The sequence below is a fragment of the Elgaria multicarinata genome, chromosome 9, assembly GCF_023053635.1.
Source record: "Elgaria multicarinata webbii isolate HBS135686 ecotype San Diego chromosome 9, rElgMul1.1.pri, whole genome shotgun sequence".
Taxonomy (NCBI): domain Eukaryota; kingdom Metazoa; phylum Chordata; class Lepidosauria; order Squamata; family Anguidae; genus Elgaria; species Elgaria multicarinata.
Window position 1 is genome coordinate 92,019,690 of NC_086179.1, and position 25,219 is coordinate 92,044,908.

General features: G+C 43.7%; 1 protein-coding gene across 1 annotated transcript in view; it reads right to left on the reverse strand.

Annotated features, from left to right (window-relative positions):
* Positions 1-9,858: 9,858 nt before the first annotated feature.
* EFCAB6 (EF-hand calcium binding domain 6) overlaps positions 9,859-25,219 on the reverse strand; it is a 148,405-nt gene continuing 133,044 nt past the window's right edge. Inside the window, exons 25-30 of the mRNA XM_063134330.1 lie at positions 24,140-24,343; positions 19,578-19,790; positions 16,781-16,958; positions 12,839-13,023; positions 11,766-11,915; positions 9,859-10,063 (exon numbers count right to left, since the gene is read on the reverse strand). Coding sequence (XP_062990400.1) covers positions 9,941-10,063; positions 11,766-11,915; positions 12,839-13,023; positions 16,781-16,958; positions 19,578-19,790; positions 24,140-24,343 — 1,053 coding nt within the window. The 3' untranslated portion in view covers positions 9,859-9,940. The remainder of the gene's footprint in view (positions 10,064-11,765; positions 11,916-12,838; positions 13,024-16,780; positions 16,959-19,577; positions 19,791-24,139; positions 24,344-25,219) is intronic.

The window sequence follows — 25,219 nt, forward strand, 5'->3', positions numbered from 1 at the left end:
GCGATGGATATGGTCCAAAAGGCGAGAATAACAGCCAGAAAGATGGGAATTGGAGTGGTGCAGCAACAATACTTCAAACCCAGAAAATGGCATGGAACAGGGGCAAGTGTGCCACGCTATCAACCCGATAAACAACGTCTTAGACAGCTACCCCAACAACAGGGACGGAGGCAGTTCCCACCTTCGAAATCAAAGTTCCAATGCCGAAGACCGGATTTTCAACAAAACCGGCGTCTTTGACTTCACCAAACCTCACAACACCAATCCCCCCCTTTAGCAACCGCCTCGCTCCATCAATCGAGGCCTGGTCTCAAATAACATTGGACAAATGGGTGCTATCCATAATCGAGGGGGGTTACAAAATAGAGTTCGATACCCTACCCGCTATGGGGAATTTAAAAATAACAACACCAACCACACCCTTAAAGGAGGAAGTCTATTCCCTCTTAGAGAAGGGAGCAATACGTCCAGTATCAAAACAACAACTAGACCAAGGGTTTTACTCTCGATACTTCGCCGTCCCAAAGTCCGATGGAGGGATACGTCCCATTTTGGACCTAAGGGAGGTGAACATCTACATAACACCAAGAAAATTTCAGATGGTCTCCCTTCCCGCTATACTGCCATTGCTCACAAAACACTCTTGGTTCGCCTCCATCGATCTAAAAGATGCTTATTTTCACATAGCCACTCACCGAGACAGTCAACGTTACCTACGTTTTATAATCGGCAATCAAGCCTTCCAGTATCGAGTGTTGCCTTTCGGTCTCTCAACCGCACCCAGAGTCTTCACGAAGTGTGTGGCGGTAGTCTGTGCCCATCTCAGGAATCATGGCATACAGATAAATCCTTATTTAGATTACTGGCTATTGGTAGCAGACTTGGAACAAACCTTGCAACACGATATACACTTTGTCCAAGACCTCATGTGTCATTTAGGTCTCCTAATAAACACAGAGAAGTCAATCCTCTCTCCGACCAAAACGATAAAATACATAGGAGCAATCCTAAATTCGAACACTACCTGGGCATACTTGCCAGAGGACAGATCATCTGTCATAAGAACCCTGTCAGTCCAGGTAATAAGACAACGCACCATAACGGCCTATACAGTACAGAGACTGTTAGGACTAATGGCATCAACCACCATGGTGGTACCTTTAGTAAGACTAAAGATGAGAGTCTTACAGATGTGGTTCAACAAACTATTCAACCCTCTGCAGAATGCCAGGCGTACCATTCTAACTCTGACACCGGTAGTCACGAAATCATTAAGGTGGTGGACGAGCCGCCACAATCTAACAAGAGGAGTACCATTCCAACCCTCTGTACCTACAAAATCAGTCACAACAGACACGTCGCTCACCGGATGGGGAGCCCACCTCAGCTCCTTAAAGGTGCAAGGACTCTGGTCAACAAAAGAAAAGAGAAAACACATCAATTACCTCGAGCTATTAGCGGTCCAGAAAGCCCTCAAGGCGTTCGAAACAGAAATATCCAACCAACATATCCAAATCACTTCAGACAACACAACAGTTGTCTTCTACCTCAACAAACAGGGGGGAACAAAATCCCCACCATTGATAAAACTTACCATTCACATATGGGAGTGGTGCACTCGACGCCGAATATTCTTGACAGCAGTTCATATAGCAGGTCTAGACAACCGACTGGCAGACTCGCTCAGCAGGCACAAGTCGGTAGTCCACGAATGGAGCATACATCCCTTGATCATCGAGGAAATATTCAAAGCCTGGGGGAGACCACAAATAGATCTCTTCACAACAGAAGACAACACAGTATGCAACCTATTCTGCAGCAGGGCAGGACTGGGAAAAGGATCACTAGGAGATGCTTTTCTCTACAACTGGAAACACTCCTTCCTGTACATTTTCCCTCCATTTCCTCTAATAACGAGGATACTATCCAAGATTATCCAAGACAATGTAGATTGCATAATCTTGACACCCTGGTAGCCCAGGCAGAATTGGTTCGCGACACTGTTAAACAGGTCGAGGGGCTTCTACAGGAAGCTGCCAATGAGAAAGGACCTTCTCTACCAGCACCAAGGCCACATATACCATCCAGACCTAGACACACTCCACATGACCGCGTGGATGCTGATCCCTCAATAGTGGATGATAATGTGACAGCCAAAATTCAAGAAGTTTTATATGCAGCATTAAAACCTTCCACAAGGATAAACTATAATAGGAAGTGGTCTGCATTTAATTCTTTTGCATCTGAGAAAGGGTTTCCTCCCAAAACTTGTTCTGTTCATCAGATCCTGTCCTTTTTGTTGTTCTTAATTGACAAGGGCCTGAAAGTTTCTTCTTTAAAAGTATACTTAGCAGCAATCTTTTTTCCATGATTGCATTGATGGGTTTAAGGTATTTTCACACCCGACAGTTAAGCGTTTTTTAAAGGGCCTATTTAACTTAAACCCACCAGTAAGAATTTTTTCTCCTTCCTGGAGTTTGTCTGTAGTGTTACATGCACTGTCAAGGCCACCGTTTGAGCCTTTGGCAACCACTAATTTACGTCTTCTCACGTTAAAGATTGTTTTCTTAGTAGCCATCACACCTGCAAGGCGAGCAAGTGAACTATGCGCATTAAGAATAGATGAGCCATACCTTGTGTTTCACTATGACAAGGTCATACTCCGTCCTGACATTCAATTCTTACCAAAGGTGGTTTCTGCTTTTCATGTCAATCAGGACATTATATTACCAGCCTTTTTTCCCTCTCCATCAACAACCTTAGAGAGGACCTTACATTCACTTGACGTAAGAAGGGCCTTGGCTTTTTATAAAGAGCGCACTGCTCTTTTCCGCCAATCACAACGCCTATTCGTCTGTCATGGGGGAAATAGGAAAGACCATCCTGTATCATCTCAGAGACTCTCCTCATGGCTGGTTCAGTGTATTACTCTAGCCTACCAGCTGCAGAAATTGGAACCACCAACATCAGTTAAGGGTCATTCCACCAGAGCTGTTTCTACATCATCTGCCTTTCATCGTGGCATTACTGTTCCAGAGATATGCAAGGCAGCAACATGGGCTCGACCAATGACGTTCGTGTCACATTACAAACTGGACGTCAGGTCTAGATCTGACTGCTCCTTTGGCAGAGCAGTACTGTCATCTGTATTCACCTAAGGACACCATCCCTCCTCCAGGTGGGTAAAGGCTTGCTAATCGCCCATATGTGTGATGCACAGAGACCACGAAGAAGGACAGGTTGCTTAGCTGTAACTGTGGTTCTTTGAGTGGTCATCTGTGCAGTCACACAACCCACCCACCTTACTCCCCTCTTGGTGTCCATTAAGTATTACTAATGCTTATCAATTAGTTTTTTCAGATACACCTAAAAGTATCCAAATTCCTCAGACGAGGCCTACTGGTCTCAGAAGAACTGAGGGAATCTGGGTGGGAACCCCTCTGCATATGCTCAGTAGAGGGGGAGGGGCTCCCGCCCAAAATGCCTCTTAGCTATAGAAGATTCCCGAAGCGGGGCTTCGCGCAGGTGCAGAGCCCATATGTGTGACTGCACAGATGACCACTCGAAGAACCACAGTTACAGGTAAGCAACCTGTCCTTATCCATTTGCAATAACATTCCACATATCTGTGACAAACATTGGTACTGGGTGCACAATGTTGTCAGCTCCCCTCTTGGCATTGATGACACAGTCAGGACCCTGGAGAAGACATGTTTCAGTTCCCCCAAACACCATGGCCGACCAAGATGGGGAAATCCCCGGTACATCATCTCTGCCCACTGATCCAGCCGTTTGGTATGGATGTGAGTGAACTGGTCAGAGCAATAAGAAGGATCAATGTGGATATTATTAATGTATACTACAGTATTAAGAAAAAAGTAAGGCAGTTGGAAAGAAAACTTCTAAATTTCTGCAAGTGAAAGGGGAGGAGGGTGAGCCTAGAACAAAATAGCTTATGGGTAAAACTACAACCCTTGGGCTGGGCATCTCTTGACATAAAACCATCAATTTTGTATTACCATGTAAATATGTATTAGGGTCTTTTAAAACAACATTCTGAATTGGAGGATTTTAGGATTCATGTCTGCGAGCATTCCCTGAATTAACCGCTTTTTTGCTCCTGTTTATGAATGGCATTTTTTTCATCTTACATCTTTGCCTTTGAAAGCTGTGTTTCACAAGGAGAACAAGAGCTGCTCACGTTTGTTCAAGAACTTTGTTGTATAATTCACCATGCACGGAGACAGACAGACCATGATTAATAGATAACATCTGAAAAAAAGAATTCCAATACGACTTTGAAACTGGATGTGTTTATACACACTGGCCCTGATCCGTGCAATTAGTCATGCACAACAACATCTGCCACTGGATCCAGGGGATCATCTCAGTCTTCATCAAAAGTTGCATCCCACACATCCAGTGGGGCCCAGCACTGCATCCACCACAGCAGGGCACACAGAAGCCAACCCTCTTGCTAGATTGATGTAATGGCGCTTGCTGGACTGAGGTGATGGAGTTAGGGCAAAATAATGTAACATGGGAAATCTCCTGATATCTTTTTCTAAAGCTTAGAAACAGTCATAGAGAGGCACGGGGGCAGGCTCAGGACAGAGAAACTGGACATAGGGGGTGTTTAACCCTGTCTTCAGGCACAGTTTTCATGCTCTAGGTCAGCCCCTGCCCTGATGGTTGCCTCCTCCCCACCCAGCACCTTCATGGGCATAATAGCAGCTGGGGGGGGGGGGAGCAGTTTTGATGGGAGAAGCAGCATGGGGGAAATGGTTGAACACCCCCTCCTGAAATTGCCCCAGCTGCCTTTAAATTTTAGAGAAGAATTCAGGAGATCTGCTCATGGATCTCCCACATCACATATAGTTTGGTCTTCCGTGATGCACATGGGTAGGATATCACTTTATAAGGAACAGGACAGATACTCTCAAACAATTAAACACCACAAAGGCCCAACTGGGCTGAATATTACAATACATTTCAGTGCTAGAAGTTCACCTCGCAACATATTCTAAACTCACTGCCTATTTGCAAAGATCACCGACAAATGGCTTTGGATTCTCGCACTCCGCCTTACAAATTGAACCGAACACTGTTGTTTTTTGCAGCCCCAGATGCAGGAAGAATGGAATGGCATCTGCCTGATAGCAGTGCACCTTTCTAAAGACAGTTAAAACATGCATCAAGTTTGCTATAAAAAATATTCACAATATCTGTTGATATTCATGGCCCACCCACGCCACTACTTTATTTAAAATTCATACGCAAAGGATAAACTCTGCTAAAACTCGGTTAAAAATCAGAGATGCTCCAGAAACAGAGATGTGGTTGTCTTTTTTAAACAGTAATTTGAACAGCATGTTGTATCTGCTTATTTGAAGATGGCGATGTTTTGTATTGTTACAGAAAATTCATGCCAAGCTTACTTTGGAGGGAGATATAGTAAAGACATCAAATTAGCATATTTTAAGTATTAAAATAATATAACATTCTTTTTATGTCTTCTTGAGATAATAATATACCCTCCATGGGATGACAGCTTTTTTTGTGTAGAAAAGAATCATGAATGATGAGAGCTGCACATTATCTCCATCTTTTTCTATATCTAGATATCTAGTTATAATGAATGACACCATGTTCCGTATCCCTTTCAACTTGTGACCATCTGGCTATGACTCAGGAGGGAAAGCACGAATAATTTACATCTCCGTGTATCCTAAACAGATCCTTCGCAAGAGAGCTAAGGTGGTTCTCTGGTAAGAGTGTCGGATTTGGGCTGTGGAGATCTGAGTTTGCAGCTCTGCTCCGGTATGACCTCGGGCCAATCACCATCTCTCAGCCTAAGCTACCTCTTATGATCATTATTTTGATCATAAAGTGGCAGAACCAATGTCTGTGTCTACCATCCTGAATTCATTGGAGGAAGGGCGGCATGGAATAGCAAAGCATTCAGAAGGTAAATTGGTGAAGGTGATTTTTTTCACAATATGCAGAATGAAGTAATCGAATTCTGGACTGTGCTACTTCTGAATGCAGAGAGGGAGGCCATGTTTAAGTGCTTCCCTGTGTAGAACACTGGCACATCAAGGAAAGGACCATTTCTTCCTTATGTGTGCTAGTTTACTACATGAATATGACCCCCCACCTGCAATCTTAAGTAGTATAGACTAGAATTCTTCCACTTCATTCTGTGAAATGTGTAGAATAGTTCTAAGATACTGGGTTCACCAAACTTACCCACCCTTTACCTTTTCCCCAGTTTTCGCTCTTCCATTACTACTTTTCATTCCCACAGACTTCTTTTGGTTGTCAACTAGACAGTATTTTATTGGTCAGACTAGGAAAATCCATGTTCTGCCAAGTAACTAGCACTGAGGTCTGAAAGCCCAACGAACTCCTCCCCCATCCCCGGGTCCATGTGTAGCACTTTGCCTCCACCCCTGCAACACCCAATTCTGTCATGGGTCCAGCTCTTGCTAGCCAACCCTCCGTCTCGATCCACCAGGTTGTGAAATGGTTACGGCTGCTGCATGCCCCTGCTTAGAGTCTTTTTTTTTTTTTTTAACACTGGCAACCTTTCAGACATATTAGGCAGCAGATTTAACAGATGGAACCTGCAGTGTGTGGAAACCCTGTCAAAACCAACTGGAAAATCGTAGCATTGTAATGAAGGATCTGCAGGGCATTTCGGCCCAATTTTGTATTAACTGAAAAAAAAAAAGTACTTGCCATAATTCGGAAATAGGTCATCTTCATTCTATTGAGTTCAGTGTTCATATATTGAACTTGCCAAAAGCAGAAAGAAAGCATCAACTTCTTAAGCACAATCGCTATTGTTTTATGAAACATACGTCTGTAAACAGTAGGTGTTTTCTACATTATCCAGGATATTTCAAAATGTTACTTGACATTCAGTGAGATTCCCCCCCTCCAAGGCTGGATAAAAAACAGTTTGGCAATTGCCATCCGGCGCCATTAAAGAAGGGATTCATCGTCTTCTTTAAAAATAAAAAAAAACACAACTGCATGATTTGATTTGTTTTTACAGCAAAAAGATTGTTCTTTAATCCCTTTGGAGATGTTGAGTCAAGTCCGCCTGCCAGCAGCACTAATGAAAAATACGCTGGCACGATGTGTCAAGAAATCCTGAGATACCTGCCTTTCTTCCCCCACAGCGTTGTTTCTTCTTACGACAGCAGCTATCCTGAAGACAATTGGAAGAAAGGAACCGGCACTGCTGTCCTGACAACTGTGTATGAATTACAGTCGCTGCAAGACATGGCATAAATGGAGTGCAGAAACTGGGGAAGAGTGTGTGGGGACGTCTTGTTATCTTCCATCTGATCTAATTATTGCATCCCCCCTGGAAGAGTTGGTGGGTGCGGAATGACTATGTTATATTTCCCCTTATTAGTAAGGAGAAAAAGGGTTTTCATTTTCAACACAATGGCTATAAATATGGCATAGTAGTGGTTAAAAATGGATCCACCCTTGATTGCAAAGAATAATTGAGATTCGTATATTAATTATTTTATCACTGTTGTTTAATCCCAGAACACAGAACAAGTACGCTGCACTTAAAGGGCATTTCTCTGAGACCAAAGAATATTAGAAATGCTATTAAAAAAAGGGGGGGAACTTGAGAGCTGTTTTCAAATGAGGATTAAACATAAAAGGTTACAAGGATTTTAAAAGCTTTTATTAATGTTCAGAATTCTAATTCTAATCAGAAATCCTTGGTGGTTTTTCAGCACCTGATGAAAACCCATCTGTTTACTCAGGCATGTGATGATTTTCATACCTACCTTACTAGATTTTGTTTGTTTGTTTGTATCTCTGTATTTCATTTTAATTGTGGTTTTAATGAGTTTTGCATAGAGCCCTGTGATCTGATAATGATGAGCCATATATAAATATTTTAAATAAATACATACTAACACAATGTTACTTTATCTGATCTGTGGATCCTTGCAGACTTCTTCTCTGTTTCTAAAGAGGACGAGGCCTTTTTTTCTCCAGTGCTTTAGACTTTGTGCATTTCCAGATGGTGAGCTCCTAGCGCGACAACATCATTGCTTTTCCACTGAGAGTTACAAGTGGAATCGCAGTGGACTTTCCACACTTCTGAGGATTTAGTATTTCAGGTGTACATCCCGCTATGTTCCGTATACAGTAGTGGACATGGTGATAGGGTGCAACCTGGGGTCCTCTAGATGTTTTGGACTACAAGTCCCAGAATTCCTGACTGTAGGCACTGCTGACTGGGGCTGTTGGGAGTTGAAGTCCAAAATATCTGGAGGGTACCACATTGGGGGGAAACTGGCTTCGTCCCTGCTCGCATAGAAAACAAGTTCCTTTCAGAAGTTGGATGATCAGTGCTAAGGGCATCCACGCGTCTGGGGATCGTGCTGCTCTTTTACCCTTTTCAAAAGATGGGGCCTTTCTTGGGGGCTTCCAGATGAGGCTTTCATGGCAGCATCACCCTGTCCCCTGCCTCATTCACTGAAGCTTACAGGGGCCCAGATGCTGCCACCTTCTACCCGTGACCCTCCAGTGGCTTCCCTCTGTGTCTTCCACAATGCCTTCTCACCACTCGTGCCAGGAGCCCGCCATCCGGAGGCACCCTTGCAGCCTGATACAAAGGTGGTAGAATCACGGGGAATCCACAAGACAGCAATGACCTGAACACTATTGTCGCATGGATGATGCCCTGCAAAAGGTGCGTGAACAAAGCAGGACAATTCCACACACGAGTCACCTGGTGCGGAGGCAGTCCTAGGACAACGTATTACATTTGGCTGACCTGAATGTGACAGTTTAAGATAAAAAGAGCTCTCTGATTTTAAGAGACTTGCAAAGTTATTTTCAAAAAGAGTGATCAAGCAGTATATCGCATGAGATTAACAAAATGCCAAAGTCGGGCTCTTCAACCTACAAATAAAGAGTTCAGCATCCCTGAGAATTTGCTTCTCCCTCCCCCCCCCCCACCAAAGTCTTAGGCAGCCTTTCTGTCTTTCTGGAAGATGCTCAAACTAGACTGAATCTGTAATTGGACAGAATTTGAAAATAGCCATATACCCACAATGCAAAAATCCGTACGGACTGGGACAAAGATTAAAATATCCACAGCAACTCTGGCCAAAGCAAATTCTCTAGAGCAAAATGACCCCATATTATAGTGGTGAGCGTCACTTACCACACGTAGCATTTACTACCATTCCTTTGGCTGTGTTTGGACCTTCCTTCCCAGCTTCATCAACCATGGTTTATGAAACTGGGAATGAGCGTCCAGGTCACATGTTCCTTCTTTCCCCTGCTCTCGGTCCCTTGCATGCCAACTAAAGTGCTTCATTCCTGGCTTGCATCGAGCACAAGAGTTCTGAATTATGTCTAAACTCTTTTCGCATTAGAACTGGCACCCTGAGATTTCAGCTGGCTTAAGCACACCTAACTCTGTTGGATTGCAGCCATTAAATTCTGAGGTACCAATTTCTGAATAATAAGGACTAATGTATTAGATACAATCCATTTGGGAAATTTCAGCAAATAAAATGGAACAGCGTGCCTCTTTAAATGTAAATTAAAAGTTCCTTTTCTTAATAATACTTTAATTGAAAAAAATAAAGTTATTGCATTTTAAGATGCCAATTAAAAGCCTCAAAACCGTCACTGTAACCACTTTAATTATTTTCAGTTTTCCCAGCTAAATGGATTATGAGAAAATTAATAGCCCCAACTATTGAAGATTTACTTCACCAGACACCAGCACTATTTGCACTGTGTCAGCATTATAAGATTCCTGATGAACTGTTCACCAATAGGTTGAATTTATATAGTTTTATTAGTTCAAATGAGGAAATATATTTCAGTAATCACATCTCTCTTGCCTAATGATTCTTCAAGATTGGAGGTAGCTTTCATTTTTTTTCTACTGCAGGAATGCTCTGAGGAATTCATTGTAGGAGATTTTGGAAGTTAATGTTTTGTCATAATATTCCAAGATGTGAAAGAACTCCTCTTCAGACAGGTTGATGCCGTACTTTCGAAGCACCTGCAGAACACACAGAAAACTGTCACCTCGCTTATCTTTAATTAGGAACCATCCAGGAAAAGTTAGCAGCAGGCAACCAACATGGCACTGAAACTTTCACACAATTCATTTAAGCAAAACTGCCTCCTTCAGCCCGCAAAACTTCAGAATCTCTGAAGATATTTTCTCCACAATGTTCCCATGGCAACATGGCACACGGTTGCTGCGCCTGCATCCTTCCCATCAAGGACTTGGGGCTAATTTGTGAATTAGAGCTGCACAATACAAGAAGTTGAGCCGGCATATTGACTTATGGCACGTCTGCATTGCAGGCTCAAACAGGTCCAGCTGTTCTTTGAACTATAGTTCAGTCAGGAGGGTAGGGCTGGGGGTGTATAAGAGAGAATTTGTAGCACCACATACTGAGCCTTGTTCTAGAAGATAGCTGGTCAATTGAGGTCTGCCAAGTCAATAAAACCCAGACTCCACTCAGTTCCGCCCAGCTCCTGCCACCACTCAGTAGATGGTGCCCTGATTCTACCCGCAACCTGCAGCTAGATTCCTCTGGACTCTAATGAAGCCTGCCAGGTTATGCAGTTGCTAGGCCTGCCCGGCTGTGACCCCCTAGTTCCCTTGAGGAGGCCAGAATTTCTTAAATTAAAAGTTGGGACGCCTCCTCAGGAGTTACTGAAACTTTGATTTTGAAGATAAAGGACACAGAATTAGAGGCCTAGCTGGCTCACTTTTTTTGTCTTTAGGAGATGAGTTAAAAAGGTCTTTACTGATGCATGTTCTGGGTGAGTTCCATTGCTTCCCTTTTTATTGATTTTCAATATTTAAACAATTTTACAAACAATTTTAACACAACTTCATGGGTAAATATACCAAGCCATACTCTGGAGGGTGTTCAGAGGAGGGCAACCAGAATGATCAGGGGTCTGGAAACAAAGCCCTATGAAGAGAGACTGAAAGAACTGGGCGTGTTTAGCCTGGAGAAGAGAAGATTGAGGGGAGACATGATAGCACTCTTCAAATACTTGAAAGGTTGTCACACAGAGGAGGGCCAGGATCTCTTCTCGATCCTCCCAGAGTGCAGGACACGGAGTAACGGGCTCAAGTTACAGGAAGCCAGATTCCGTCTGGACATCAAGAAAAACTTCCTGACTGTTAGAGCAGTGCGACGGTGGAATCAGCTACCTAGGGAGGTTGTGGGCTCTCCCACACTAGAGGCCTTCAAGAGGCAGCTGGACAACCATCTGTCAGGGATGCTTTAGGGTGGTTTCTTGCATTGAGCAGGGGGTTGGACTTGATGGCCTTATAGGCCCCTTCCAACTCTGCTATTCTATGATTCTATGAATATGGCCCTTGATAGAAAAAGGTTGCTCACCCCTGAATTCAACAAATAAACCAAACAGAGCAAACATATCAAGCTAACAAACTGAAATCAGCTATGCCAAAGAAGGGGTTATGGAGTAAAAATATGTTTACATGCCTCCTAAAAAGCCAGAAATGAGGTAGCTTATTTGGCTTTCCTTGAAGAGACCACCACTGAAAAGGCCATGCTTTTTCTAGCCACTTCCTGGGACCCAGCAGTCTAAACCAGGGCTTCATCTGATTACCAAGGGTGTATGGGGAGGTTCATACATGAACAGGAGTTCTCTTACTTTCCCTAAACCCAATCTGCTTAGAGTTAAACTACGAATGCAGCTAAAGTTATTATTACCTGTCTGAAATCCTGAACGCTTAGGAGTCCGGTCCCACGTTCATCATAGCACTTAAATGTTCGTCTCATTGGCCTCCAGCAGTGCAGGATCTGGGGCTGAATCCTCATCATGGCATTGAAAAAGGTTGGCGATTGTGGCCCAGGTAGATGCTGTCAGGTATGAGGGAAAGATATTGCTCTTGATTAATATGCAATGAAGGCTGATTCAGGTGTTCTATGTGCGGTGCAGCGAGACTGATGCTGGCCTCAGCCCATCGTCATGGGTGTGCTGCTCAGCCTCGTGGACGTCTGCATGTTGGCTCACATGTAGCCTTTCCCAATGCAGGTATCTGTGCCAATGCCAAGGGGTGGCGCTAGTTCATTCATGACCTTAGGAAGGAAGTCCCACTGCCCCCTTCTCCATGAGTAGGAGCAATGGGTGGCGAGAAGCAGAATGCTGCTTCACAGAGGTAGCAGCTACCTGAAGCCCACCCTGCTCCTGGAGACAAAAGAGAAATCAATGGAAGCATAGCAAGTAGTAGACTTAGCCAAGATGACATGGATGGGAAAAGATATAACAGTTGTGCAAAATACATTTTCTGAGAACTGGTAAAAATGTGGCACATTAGAACAAAGGTTACGGATGGTAACTTCTGCTGATATTTTTAATATCTTATCCTTAGGACTGGTAGACATTTGTTTTTGTTACAACATGTTTACTTTATGTAATTGTGGAGAAACTTGCATAAGCATTTTTTTTTTAAAAAAAAATCTGGGGGCAAATACCACATTTCCCCATATATAAAATATGGGGAACATGATTTCCCCACAAAAGAGGTACAGCTGTAGGTGTTGTGAGAATTACACACCACAAATGAGGGGAAACGGCCAGTTATTGCACAATAAACTGGCACATATTAACACCACCTGTGGCCCATGGAATAGTCGATGAGAAGAAGGTGCAGGGCCATCTCAACTAGCAGGGTGAGCATCGCCCTGGACCCACACCTGCCCACCTTCCAAACAGCCTCCAGCTACAGACCCCTTGGGCACCTGCACCTCCCTCCTTCCCCCCCCCCCCAGGGTCCATCTACCTGCACTCGAGGATTTTGGATTACAACCCTCTGCAGAGGAGACACTTCCTGATGCTTAAACCGCAGCACACAGCTTTGAAGGAAGTTGCAGTATGCAAATTTGCCAACGCTCTTAAAATCATATTTTGTTACGAGTTGCTTAATTTCTTCTCTGGTCAAGTCCAAGTGAAATTTCTCTATTATAGCTGAAATAAACACAGGCGAACCGTGTAAAACACATGACAAATGAGCACACGCTTCGAAAGTGCATGTCAAAGTGACAATTAATTTTGGACAAGGTGGGAGGCCAGCGCTTCTGCTGAGTGACACGGCGGTCGCATCACTGTGGTTCACTACCCAAGTTTATCCTGTATATACCTGTCTACACAAACTTGAGATGTTAGTTATGCAACCAGATATAACTTGGGAGATTACTCGGTATTATATACTTTTTACTAAGAGTGAGTATGTTGTGGGAGTGTTGTTTCAATCTTTGCAAAAACTAAATAGGTGTTTTTATCCACCAGCCTCTTGAAGACAGGAGGGAATGCCTAGTCCCCCGTCTTTTTTGTCACATTCTTGAAGATCTATAGGAGCCAACTTTGCGTAAATAATTATTATTAGAGTAAACTCTTGGGCTCAAAAAAAAAAAAAAAAAAAGTGGGGGAAGAGCACCAATAGACATTTGGCAATCATTATTTCTTTTTTCTGCTTTTCAGGTCCTATAGGAACTTCCTATATCTGGGGCACAAAAAGTTGTTCTAAACATTTGTATATAATAAGTTTTAAAAATCCACATATCGTTTTCCCCCCACTGATGAAGACCTTTTATGGTTGAAACGTGTTTGAGATTTTTGTATGATGTTTGTTTTATGTGGACCCTTCTGTTTAAATTTTAAATTTATTGTAATAAGCATAGTTATACCTAAATTTGATATATTGTTTTTATCAGTTTCCTTAAACTTATTTTGTTTTCAGGGAAGTACTGATGGTGACATCACACTCTTTGCGAGACGGAGGCAAGGAATAAAGAGACGACACAAACTTTGGATTTAAACCGGGCCACATTTTATTCAAGATCTGCAGAGGGGGTGACCTATCGGGCATCCAGTCCGGCCTGCTTACAGACCTTTCTATGTAAGGAAGGGCAAGCCTTCTCAGCCAGTGGGTGGCGCTGTGACTTTCGCCCCCTCCTGGCCGTCCCCTTATGGGTTAGGGAGACCTTCCCTTGTCACCCCCAACCCATGCCCCCAGGCTCAAGGTGGGTGAGAGAGGTCGGCTTCAGAGGTGATCCTAATCCCTCAGCCCAGCCATAAGGCTCAACGCTAGGAGCCCTCGGGAATCACCTATCACTGGAACAGTGCCTATGAATGGTCACCATTCAAATCCCTCTGGATGCCCGTTCCTACCTGCCATGGGGGCGTCAGGCCACTTGCTTAGTCACTCCCCCCTAAGCCCAAAGATATTGCTGCTCCAGCGAAGCCCTGCTCACCGCCGACGCTGACCTGTCCTCCACGGAGCCGCGAAAGCAAGAGGGTCTGAGAGGGGTAAGTGGCCTGCTTTTGGCCAGACTGAAACCCCTCCCAGCCCAGTGGCGCGAAATCCTGCCCAATCTGCGATGGGAACATCTCATCCTTACCCCGCCTGCAAATCCCTCCCCACGCCCAGGCTATGCCGGGCGTGGCAGAATAGGCATTATAGTGTTAAAAACATGCTTGTTTCCATCAGTACTTTCTGCCCTGTTTACAATTCCCACCCACCCCACTCACACAAACTCTATACAAAATTTGAAACTCTCCATAATACTCAATGCATCTGATGTAATGGACAATGTCAACAGAAGCTTCTATCTTGTTGCATCTTAAAGTCGTTGATCTTTAAGGTGCCACAAGACCCTTTGGTTTTTTTTGCTGCAGCACCCCTCTGGAAAAACATCACTTGATTATTCTGCACAGCCGAAAGTCTGAACTGACTCCACTGAAAGTTTGAGGTAATAGGAGGAGACGCCAAGTGGTGCTTGATTTGCACCGGCTAAGTCACATCTGTGAGCCTCCCCCTGACACTGCAGTTACGTGGATGTAAATATATGTGTGAACCAGCATTAAGAAAACGACGTGCCATTTATTTGCTAGGCGAGGCCAAGAGGGATGCGAGCTAGTGTTTGCACCTCTCATGCTTATGTGCTTTCTATGTGGCATCCAGATTTGGCCTCAGTGAGGTTTGGGTTACGGAGGGTCAAGCCAGATGTAATGGTACACTTAAGAGCATGTCACACAAATCTTTTGAAAAGAGGAAGTAACCAAGGAAGGAAAACACGGGCGGAGAAGCAATGGTAGGGAGCATGTTAACCTCCAGTGTGATGAGGGCCGGTGCTACCATAGAGGCCACTCAGGCGGCCGCCTAGAGCGCCAAGCTAAGAGGGGCGCCGGGCGCAGTGCAACACTCATGCGCGTTGGCTGTGAGCCGGCCCGGCCCGAAGATTCAGCTGGGCCTGGGTGGGCGAGATGGCGCCCCGCACCCGCCCAGCTGAAGCGAAGCCAGGGACACTGGGGTGGGGGTGGGGCGGCTCCACGTTCGGACTTCCAGAATGCACCCAGAAGCCAAAACGTGGAGCTGCCGCCCCCACCCCTGCATCCCTGGCTTCACTTTGGCTGGGCGGGCGTGTGTTAGGCATGAGGACGACGCGAGGGCTCAGTTCGCTCGCTGTCGCAAGCAGCTGGGCCTCCAGCACCCCTCCTCAGCGCTGAAGAAGAGGGGGAAGAAGAAGAAGCAAGAAGAAGCAAGCAGCAAGCACCAGGAGGTGGAGAAGAAGAAAGAGAAGAAGCAAGTAAGGGAAGACTGATGTGTGTGTGTGTATGAGAGAGAGAATGTATGGGTGAATGGGGGTGCATGGGGTCTTTGAGTGAATGCATGTGTTCATGCGTGTGTTTGTTTGGAGTGAGTGATGCGGAGTGTGTGTGTGTGCGCGCGCGTGTGTGAGTTGGGGGGGATGATTTGGAGGTGATATTTCTATTAAATAATGCATTTTAGACCCATAGACGTTCCTTTCCAATTTGTTTGCTATAATTGACATGACGTATTTCTTGCACTTTAAAATAAATTCAGCAGTTTCAAGTTTTGTGCTTCTTATTTTTTCCAGGAAACATATGTTCTTCAAAATCAAAGTTGGCGTGTGTGTGTGTGTGTGTGTGTGTGTGTGTGTGTGTGTGTGTAAGCCCACCTTGCCTAGGGCGCAAAATAGTCTGGCACCGGCCCTGGGTGTGATGGAGCTTTGTAACATTTGTAGGACTAAAGTACTACCCTGTTTCCCCGAAAGTAAGACATCCCCCGAAAATAAGACCTACTTCCAGTTTTGCCTCTCGCTGTAATATAAGGCATCCCCCCGAAAATAAGACCTTTTTTTTTGTTCAACAATAAATGTGTATCGTATTCTTCTTCATGGAAAAATAAGACATCCCCTGAAAATAAGACCTAGCGCATCTTTGGGAGCAAAAATTAATATAAGACACTGTCTTATTTTCGGGGAAACACGGTAGCACCCCATGACAGCTGAGAATGTGCAATTTTACACAAGGGGCCCCAGACTCCCACAGACTCCCTGCTAAATCCTTGATGTGAGCCAGTCCTGATTGGCCCTTAGTAGGCATTTCTCTCTTGGCCATAGATCTATAAACAGGTTCACGTTTCTGCTTGTACATCCACGCAGGACTTTAATGTCTTATCTGGCAATGCACAAAATTTGGAATGGAACTAGTGGTGAAGGTCTGAAGAAGACAACAAGGGCACTAAAGGAAAAAAATACTACAGTAGGAAAGCTTCGTGACATGGCATGTCACAAACTTAAGCCCTTTTCCAACCTTTGTAACTGCCATAACACCCAATCAAGGAACCCTGGAGTCTGCAGTTCTGTGAAACTGCTAGGGTCTCTTCTATCTACGATGAGGACTTAAATAAGCAACCAACCGAACATATCTTCTACTGAGACTTCTCCCAGGCGGTCGACATCCTTCGCTCTGCATTCCTTCAAAATGTCTTTCCAACAGTGTTGAACGCTCTTTCGGATTTTACTTTCAATGGGCTTACAGTTCAGAAGAGGCGGGGTAGGAACCGCTGCGGTATTCGGCCTGCTGGCAGCTGGGGCCTAAAAACAAGGGACAGCAGTTTAACCAGTTTGTAAGCCAAATCAAAAGGGATGTTAATTTAGGGCACAATCTCACACCCGAGGGGTCCCCAATGCGGTGCCCACCAAGCACCCCACTCCCTCCTCTCTTCAAACCTGTACTGTTAATTAAAAATCATGAAAAACATTAGGGTACCGGGTTCTCCTTCCTGCTCCTGAACCTGCCGCGGTTCAGTTGTTCAGCGCACAAGAAGAGAAAGAAGTTGTTTCCTTGCCCTATCCAATCTTGTTCTGTTTGCACAAATCTCACCCACCCTTGTTCTCTCTCTAACTCCACTCCCAGCCTCTAGTCTTGCTATTTCTCTTCTTCTTACTCCTGTCTGCACTATTTTTCTGCCTCCCCTCTAGCCTTTTTCTTTCTCTCCCTTCCTTGTCCCTAGCCTTTTTGTTTATCTTTCCCTCCCATCCTAGCCTTGCTCTTTCTCTCCCATTCACCCCTTTATCTTACCCTTGCTCTCCCTCCTAGACTCTAGCCTCATAATTTCTCTCCCCCTCACCCCTCTTTAGACTAGCCATTATATGACTAGCCACATCCTCGAAGGGAGCCATTTTGTGATGGCATCTACAGCAGTTTCGCTCATTCCCCAATGTGTGCTCAGGTCCACTTTGGGGACACCTGCCTAAACATGTTAAGATAGAAAATAAGTCCTACAAATTCCTAGATTCTCCAGCCAACATGGCTTCCTGGGGAAAGCGTAAAACTGTACATTTTTTAATGTCTAAACATGCGTACGATTGCACCCTGAATCGCTTTCTAGATTTGTGGTGGCGCATACTTGATGAAGGATTCTCGTTTGACGATTCCTTTTGTTTTAAAATCAAAATACTAAATACTTTTACTCGTTGTTCGAAATTTAGAAGGATAATGAGCATGACCCCAACTGTATTAAACCCAACTCAGAGAAGAACCTTTGGCACCATAATACTCCTCTCATATCTGAGGTGAACTTTATAAGCAATATTATCAATTATAATTGAATGTTAGGATTAGACCTTGGCAGGATCTACACTACTGCTTTAAAGTGCTTTATAACAGTTTTGACAACTGTTGGGGCCCAGGACACACTCCATATATAGTTTTTCAAAATGTTTTCAAAGTGCTTTAAAGCAGTAGTGTAGATTATTATTATTATTTATTTATTTATTTATTTATTTATTTATATAGCACCATCAATGTACATGGTGCTGTACAGAGTAAAACAGTAAATAGCAAGACCCTGCCGCATAGGCTTACATTCTAATAAAACCATAATAAAACAATAAGGAGGGGAAGAGAATGCAAACAGGCAGAGGGTAGGGTAAACAGGCACTGGGTAGGGTAAAACTAACAGTACAACAGTATAACAATAGATCACCCCTTAACAGATGTAACACATCAGACAGCACTTTCTTATAGCCTCAGACATAATTATTTTCAGTGGAGTCAGTTCACACATTCATATGTCATCTACTGTAGAGAAATCAAGTGATGCAAATGTGTGTCTGAACCCATCCTTGGACCAATTTAATAACGGCTCTTTTCATGTCCTTAAAACAATGATGAATGCAGATGAAATATTCTGTGGTCCCTTCCATTGCTGCTCATGTTTCTGATCTCGATCAATGTATAGAATGCAGTTATAAATGAAACAGAGCAGGTTTTCCATGATTATCAAACAATAGCTATTTGTTTCCCTCCCTATCAAATATTGTCAACTGTTTTAATAGTTTTCTAGTCCACAAACTGTGTTAAATAATTTGTCCCTTTTATTCATGGGCTTCTATAAACACAGAGCTCAGGCAGCCTAGCACATACCCATATAAATGCTGCACTTGGTTGGGAAAATCAACATGTGGAATGCCTGCATTGCTTTACTACACTGTGTATTTTAATCTTAGGATCAATACATTGTAGTGGATAAAGCAGGCCTGCACAACTTGCATCACCTGCTAAGCCAAAGAAGCCAGCCAGCCACATAAAGTTGCTTCCCAGGCAGGCAACAAGAACAGGGAACTTTGTCAAGGCCTCTGGTGGGCTTCAAGTGGCTTGGTGAGTCATATGTTATGCAGGCCTGGGATAACGTGCTGGACTTTAAACAGGGAGACCAGGGTTCAAATCCCTCGCCAGCCACGAATTTCCCAGAGGAACCTTGGGCTAGTCGCTGTCTCTCACCTTAACCGACCTTGCAGGTTGCCAGGGCCGTCCCTTCCATTAGGCAGAGTGAGGCAGCTGCCTCGGTGGCAAATACTGTGGTATGGAAGGGTAATGGTAGCAGCTCCTCAGGCCATTCCCCTCTATGCTCCCTAAGCTAGCCTGCTGCCCTCAGGTGTGCTGGAGGGCAGCATCCCATCACCAGTGAACTGCCAATTTGGTTGGCGTCTACATGTGGAGGAGGGGTGCACCACCTTCGCATCAGGCAGCTAAATGTCTTGGCCCTGAGGTTTGTTGTGAAAACAAAATGGGAAGACTTTAAGTCCATCCCCCTGAGCACCTTGGAGGAAGGGTGAGATACAAATCCCATAAGTAAAACAAAGGAACTGCAGTTGGATTTCCCATACCACACCATGGTAGATGAAGGGCTTTGGCTACAAAGCACTTACTTTCTTTGGAGATGCTGGAGATGCTGTTTTAGGCCTTGAAGCTAGCCGTGATCCAGGCTCAGCAGGTGTAGCTGGTTTGCAGGGACCATCTGGGTAGTTCGCGCAAGGTGTATCTGGCATTTCTCCTCCTTCAGAGCTGAAATTCCTCAAAAACCCAGGGTATTTCAATTTCCCGTTTGGATCAAGAGGTACTGTGTTCCAGAGATTCTCAAACTATTCAAGCAAAGTTAGATAGTACTGATCCATTATCATAAAAAAAAATTATGTGTCTATCTAAATGGAGGACCACTTTTAGCATTTGTGAAATGAAGCAAAATACATTATTCATGAGCCAGTGCTTAATTTCTAGGAAAAGTACTCAAGCCGAGGCTGAAGCCTGTCTGTCTGGAAACATAACTCTATGATCTGGAAGCCTGGCCCCAAACCCCTGATGTGTGAGGACTCTCTGCCACTGAAAGAAATGTACTCTGAACCTATTCATGGACATGAAAAGCAGGACGATGGTGTTGCACTCAAGTCCGCCGACATGTGGGCTTCCCATGGGCAGCTGGTTGGCCCCTGTATGAAGGGAATACTGGACTAGATGGACCCCTGATTCAGCATGGCTCTTCTTATGTTCTTATGTCATATTCACCTAGTCTTACATCAGATATTCTAAAGTGAAGCCCTGGCACTGCACCTTTAGATTACCATAGATCAGGGGTACAGAACCTCAGGCACAAGGGCCAAATCCAGCCCTCCAAAGTCCCCCCCCGGGGGGTGTCATTCCCCTTTCCTTGGACCCTTTGTCTTTTTCCCAAGCACTGATTCCTAGCATTTGTGTAGTTCTCAAAGTTGAAATGCCTCTCTTAAGGCGTAGTTACTAGCAGTAAAAGCTTTTCTTTTTTTACATTTGATCTTTTGGGTTTGTTAGTCCTGCCCCCTTTTGCCCCACCCATCCATGGAACGTGGCCCCAGAAAACTGCTCCAAAACTGAATTTGGCCTTCGTGATGAAAGAGGTTCTGTACCATATAGACCAAGAATGGCAGGCATGATAGGGTCCTCCAAAACACTTTTCATGCTGTTAGAAGAATGGGAGGAAGGTGACTGCAGGGTATTTCCAAATGCAGCTAAACCCAGCGTGAGCCATTTTACGGCTTAAGACTTGCAAATAGCCATAGTGAATGCATGCATTGTGTTAGAATATATACTATAAATGTCCATTGCTATAAAAACAAAGGTAGGCTACGCCTATATTTTGTCCAGGTATGATTCAGGAGAAGTTCCTACAATAATCGTGAAGTTGCCTAAGGCATCTCAAAAGCCCAGGTAGATTTCCCAGGCAGAAAATTTGGATCAGTAATTTATTTCACTCATCAAGGCCAAAATAAGCCGTGAAGTACTTGACGCACGTTCCCATTGATTCTAATGGGATCGCAAGTGGGGCCAAGGAAACACCTTGTCACAAAATGGCTGCCACATCCAGGCCACTGTAAATTACCTGAGGTGGTGACTTTCTCTTTCTAGCAAGCTGAGCAAATCTGCATAATTTCTGATTTTGCATAATTTATGCTGATTTAACTATTTTGCATGATATATTCTATTTTTTTTCTAAACATGAGGAAGGGAAAGAAGCTATGCAAGGATTAAAACACCCTCCCCCACCCAACCCTGAAAACCTGAATAAGCCTTCTTTGTAGCTTCTGAGAGCGCAATGCGCACTTCCTATACACTTTCAATAGTTTGTATTCATAACGGCTAGAAGCTTGCTCTGAAATGAGAAGTAACACTCTAAGGGAGCTGAAGTTTGCACCTAGCAACACATTCTGTGCTTTGTCTGTGCTTCCATGTAATCACGGCATTCACCCAGCCCTGCCATAGAAGGAGCTGTGATTATCCATGAGGTAAAAGCACCTATGTAGGATTAAATGCCAAGTCTGCTGCTACTGCTTCATTTTACATAGAAAATTACCATTTTCCTAAACAATATTCTGGATGCATGACAGTTAGGATCTAGTTCTGGGGGCATTTAAGTCCCTCACATGATGGGGCTCTTATTTTTGTCCACAAATACACAGTATTTGAGAGCCAGTGTGGTGTAGTGGCTCAAGCGTTGGACTGGGAGCCGGGAGATCCGGGTTCTAGTCCCCACTCGGCCGTGGAAACCCACTGGGTGACTTTGGGCCAGTCACAGACTCTCAGCCCAACCTACCTCACAGGGTTGTTGCTGTGAGGATAACATGGGGAGGAGGATTATGGATGCCACCTTGGGTTCCTTGGAGGAAAAAAGGTGGGATATGAATGTAATAAATAATAATAATAATAATAATAATAATAATAATAAATAATACCACTATGCCATATATAGAGGTGATGTAGGGGAAAAGAAGCTGCTGCTGTATCAGCAGTAGAGCACAAGGTCATCTTGGCCTTTTGTGTTGACTCTGGGATCTTGCCATCTGAACACATGAGGTGCTGCATTAATACAAGTGCTCCCAAGACCAGAGTCGTAGGGTGTCCTAATTACTGGTATGAATTCATGGAAACGAAATGCCACTAGTAATGAGTCTTATTTATCATTGGGTTACTTGGGGACAGGCTATCTGAAGGAACGCCTCCTCCTGTATGTACCTGCCCGGACCCTAAGGTCATCCTCAGGGGTCCTTCTCCGTGAGCCCCTGCCAAAGGAACTGAGGCAGGTGGCTACCAGGAGGAGGGCCTTCTCTGCTGTGGCACCCCAGCTGTGGAATGAGCTCCCTAGAGAGGTTCACCAGGCACTTACATTATACTGGCTATTAGGCTGTATAGAAGTGTAATAAATAAATACATAAATAAATACTCTTTTAGACACCAGGTAAGGTTTCAATATTTTCTCAGTATTTTAATAATCTATAAATTAATTTTAACTTTGATTTTTTAAATTTGTATTTAAAATTTGTATTTCTGCACTGCTGCTGATTTTATCCTGGTTGTGCTTTTATATTGTATTTTATACCATTGTTCTGTACTTTTAATGGTTTTAATTTTTGTGAACCGCCCAGAGACCTTCGACTATTGGGCAGTATAAAAATGCATTCAATCAATCAATCAATCAAATTGCTCCAGATTTCAAATAGACAACCTGTAAACTTCCTTTTAGAAAAAAAACCTTCCCTGACAAAACGTAAAATTAGACCTTGAAGAAAGCTCAACACCTCTAAGGCTTTGATTTGCATGTGGCAAGTTGCAGTTAAACATCAAAGGACAGAACTACGTTTTGAATTTCCTTTCAACTTTCCCCCATTGGCCAAGCTGCTACCATATTATAAATTATACAAAACAAAACGCACTTTGCACTACATCAGAGGATCTCAAAATGTTTTACAAGCATCAATTAAATATTATAAGAGCTGTGTGCATTAGGTTAGCAGAGATTATTTTTAGCTACCAATTGAAGGCTGTCAGCTTGGGAAATGTGTATAATATCAACAGTTTAGTAGGGAAAGGTGAAGTGGAAAACTGTACCATGATCCAGCCCAAGGTAGCTGCAACTAAATCCTGCTGAAAGCAATGAATTAGACCCAGTTGTAATTAACAAGTTTTATTGAATCCTTGATGGCATGTAAGGCTTCAATACAGGCTGTACTCAAAAATAGCATCTTTAAGGTCTAGATGCAACATGTGATCTGTTTCTATTCGGCACAGTAATAATTTCCGAACTGTGAACGAGGGTTCTTTCGTTTGCCACAAGAGAACCACTAGTGTGCCACAGGGAACAAATGAATTAAATAACCCTGTACCCAAGCAGAGGGGGCTTCCTGCAGTCACTCTGCATGAGTTACTGCTCTGGCTTTATTATCTTCCAGTTAGCTTCCACAGCGGTGGGGTGGAGTTGTATTTGTACCACAACTCTGCAACAGGTGTCTGTGTCATTCATTCATCCCTGAGGCAGAGATGCACCATTATTATTATTACATTTATTTATATCCTGCCTTCTCCCCAGTACTGGGGCTCAAGGCGGTTTACAAGTGCAATTGCCTGCACTCAGAGAAGGAGGCTGTGCCTTGCATCTCAGCATCATTCCCGTCAGGAGGTAACAAGCCCACAGAGTGGCGGATGCAGACACACATCGGGTGGGTCCCTCTCAGGGCCAGCCCTACTTACACGTTTGGAAAACAAATATTTCTTGATATAAGGGTGAAGTGTATCTCCAGCTTTAATTAAGAGGGGGAAATGGGCCTCTACTATCAAAGTTTGGGAAACCATTCTTGAACATTTAAAAATAATATATACACCTCTGCTCTAACCCCCATTTGTTAGAGAACCCTACTCCTGCTTCTTGTGGGATAATATCCAGTCCGGCTTACTACAGCAAGCCCAGGAGAAAGAAGGTAAACAGGATGACCAGAGCAAGATCCATGAAAATATCGCCGTGGCATGGTTTCCTCCTGCAGTGTTAACCTTTAACATCAGGCTGCAACCTGACAACCTTATTGACATCCCTCCCATTGATGTTTTATCTTTCTATTATTATTATTTTTTAAATGCACCATTACAGCTTGGGAAACAAATCCCCCCCCCACACACACTTTGCTTTTCTTACCTGCTCATCAGTCAGAAGTAAAAAACGTCGGTTGCAGATATCTCTGAAGGCCTCTTTTGATACAACGTGTGCTTTTGTGCAGTCCGCGGTTTTGAACTCTTGTTCAATGGCTTGAAAGCGAGCATTCACTACTTCTTGTATACGAGCAAAGACTTCTTGATTGGACAGATCCCGACAAGCGAATTTACTGTGCTCTTTCTCAGTCTAGATGGAACATACACGCACACACAAAATCACAAAGGATTCCACTGATTATATATGGTGCCATTCAAGGAGTCATACCAAGAAGGTCTGTAGACAAGGACAGCTTTGATTTTCTACACCAGTGCAATCAATTTGAAGGATTATTAGCCAGTGCCAAAAGAAACGATAAGAAGCCAGATATGTCAGAAAAATAAAAGTCCTCTATTAAAATATGGTTGTAAACTTAAGGAAGAGATATTGTTTCACGGAGGACTTAAAGAAAATATTTCACCTAGTTCATAAAGGAGCAAGGTAAACACTGGAAAGTTTTTGTAAATAAAGTTTTGCAAATAAATTATTTTGGCCCTCTTCCCAGCTGGGTGATAATTAGATAGAAAAGACAAAATTGCCCCTGCCCACGTTGTTCCAGTAATACACACATGCCACAGTAAGTTGGGAACAAAAAATGGGGAAGCAGATCCCCTGTTGCTAGAGGTCTTTGTGAATGGGACCAGGGGCAGCATTCATCTCAACAACTTACAGAAATATGCATTATTTTAATACGGATCATTTTTATAATGCCATGAGTGTAACATGGGTGTTTTTAAAGTCACATCAGGTTCTTGCCCTAAATACCTTATAAACTTGATTTAGACTAGGACTGGAGATAAACAGCAAAAGGAGGTACCAAATGCAGGTATTTGTACTTAGGTTTTGTTTCAGTGCAGGATGCAGCCATCACTGAATCCCAGCAAAGTCCAAGAAGCAGTATTAAAGAAAAACTTGCTACTTGATCATACCAAAAGGCAGGCAGAGAATGAATAAATGTATCTGAATTCCTATGAGCCTATTCCCATATCTGATGTGTTTACCAGAATCTGGAAGTAAAGAACTTCC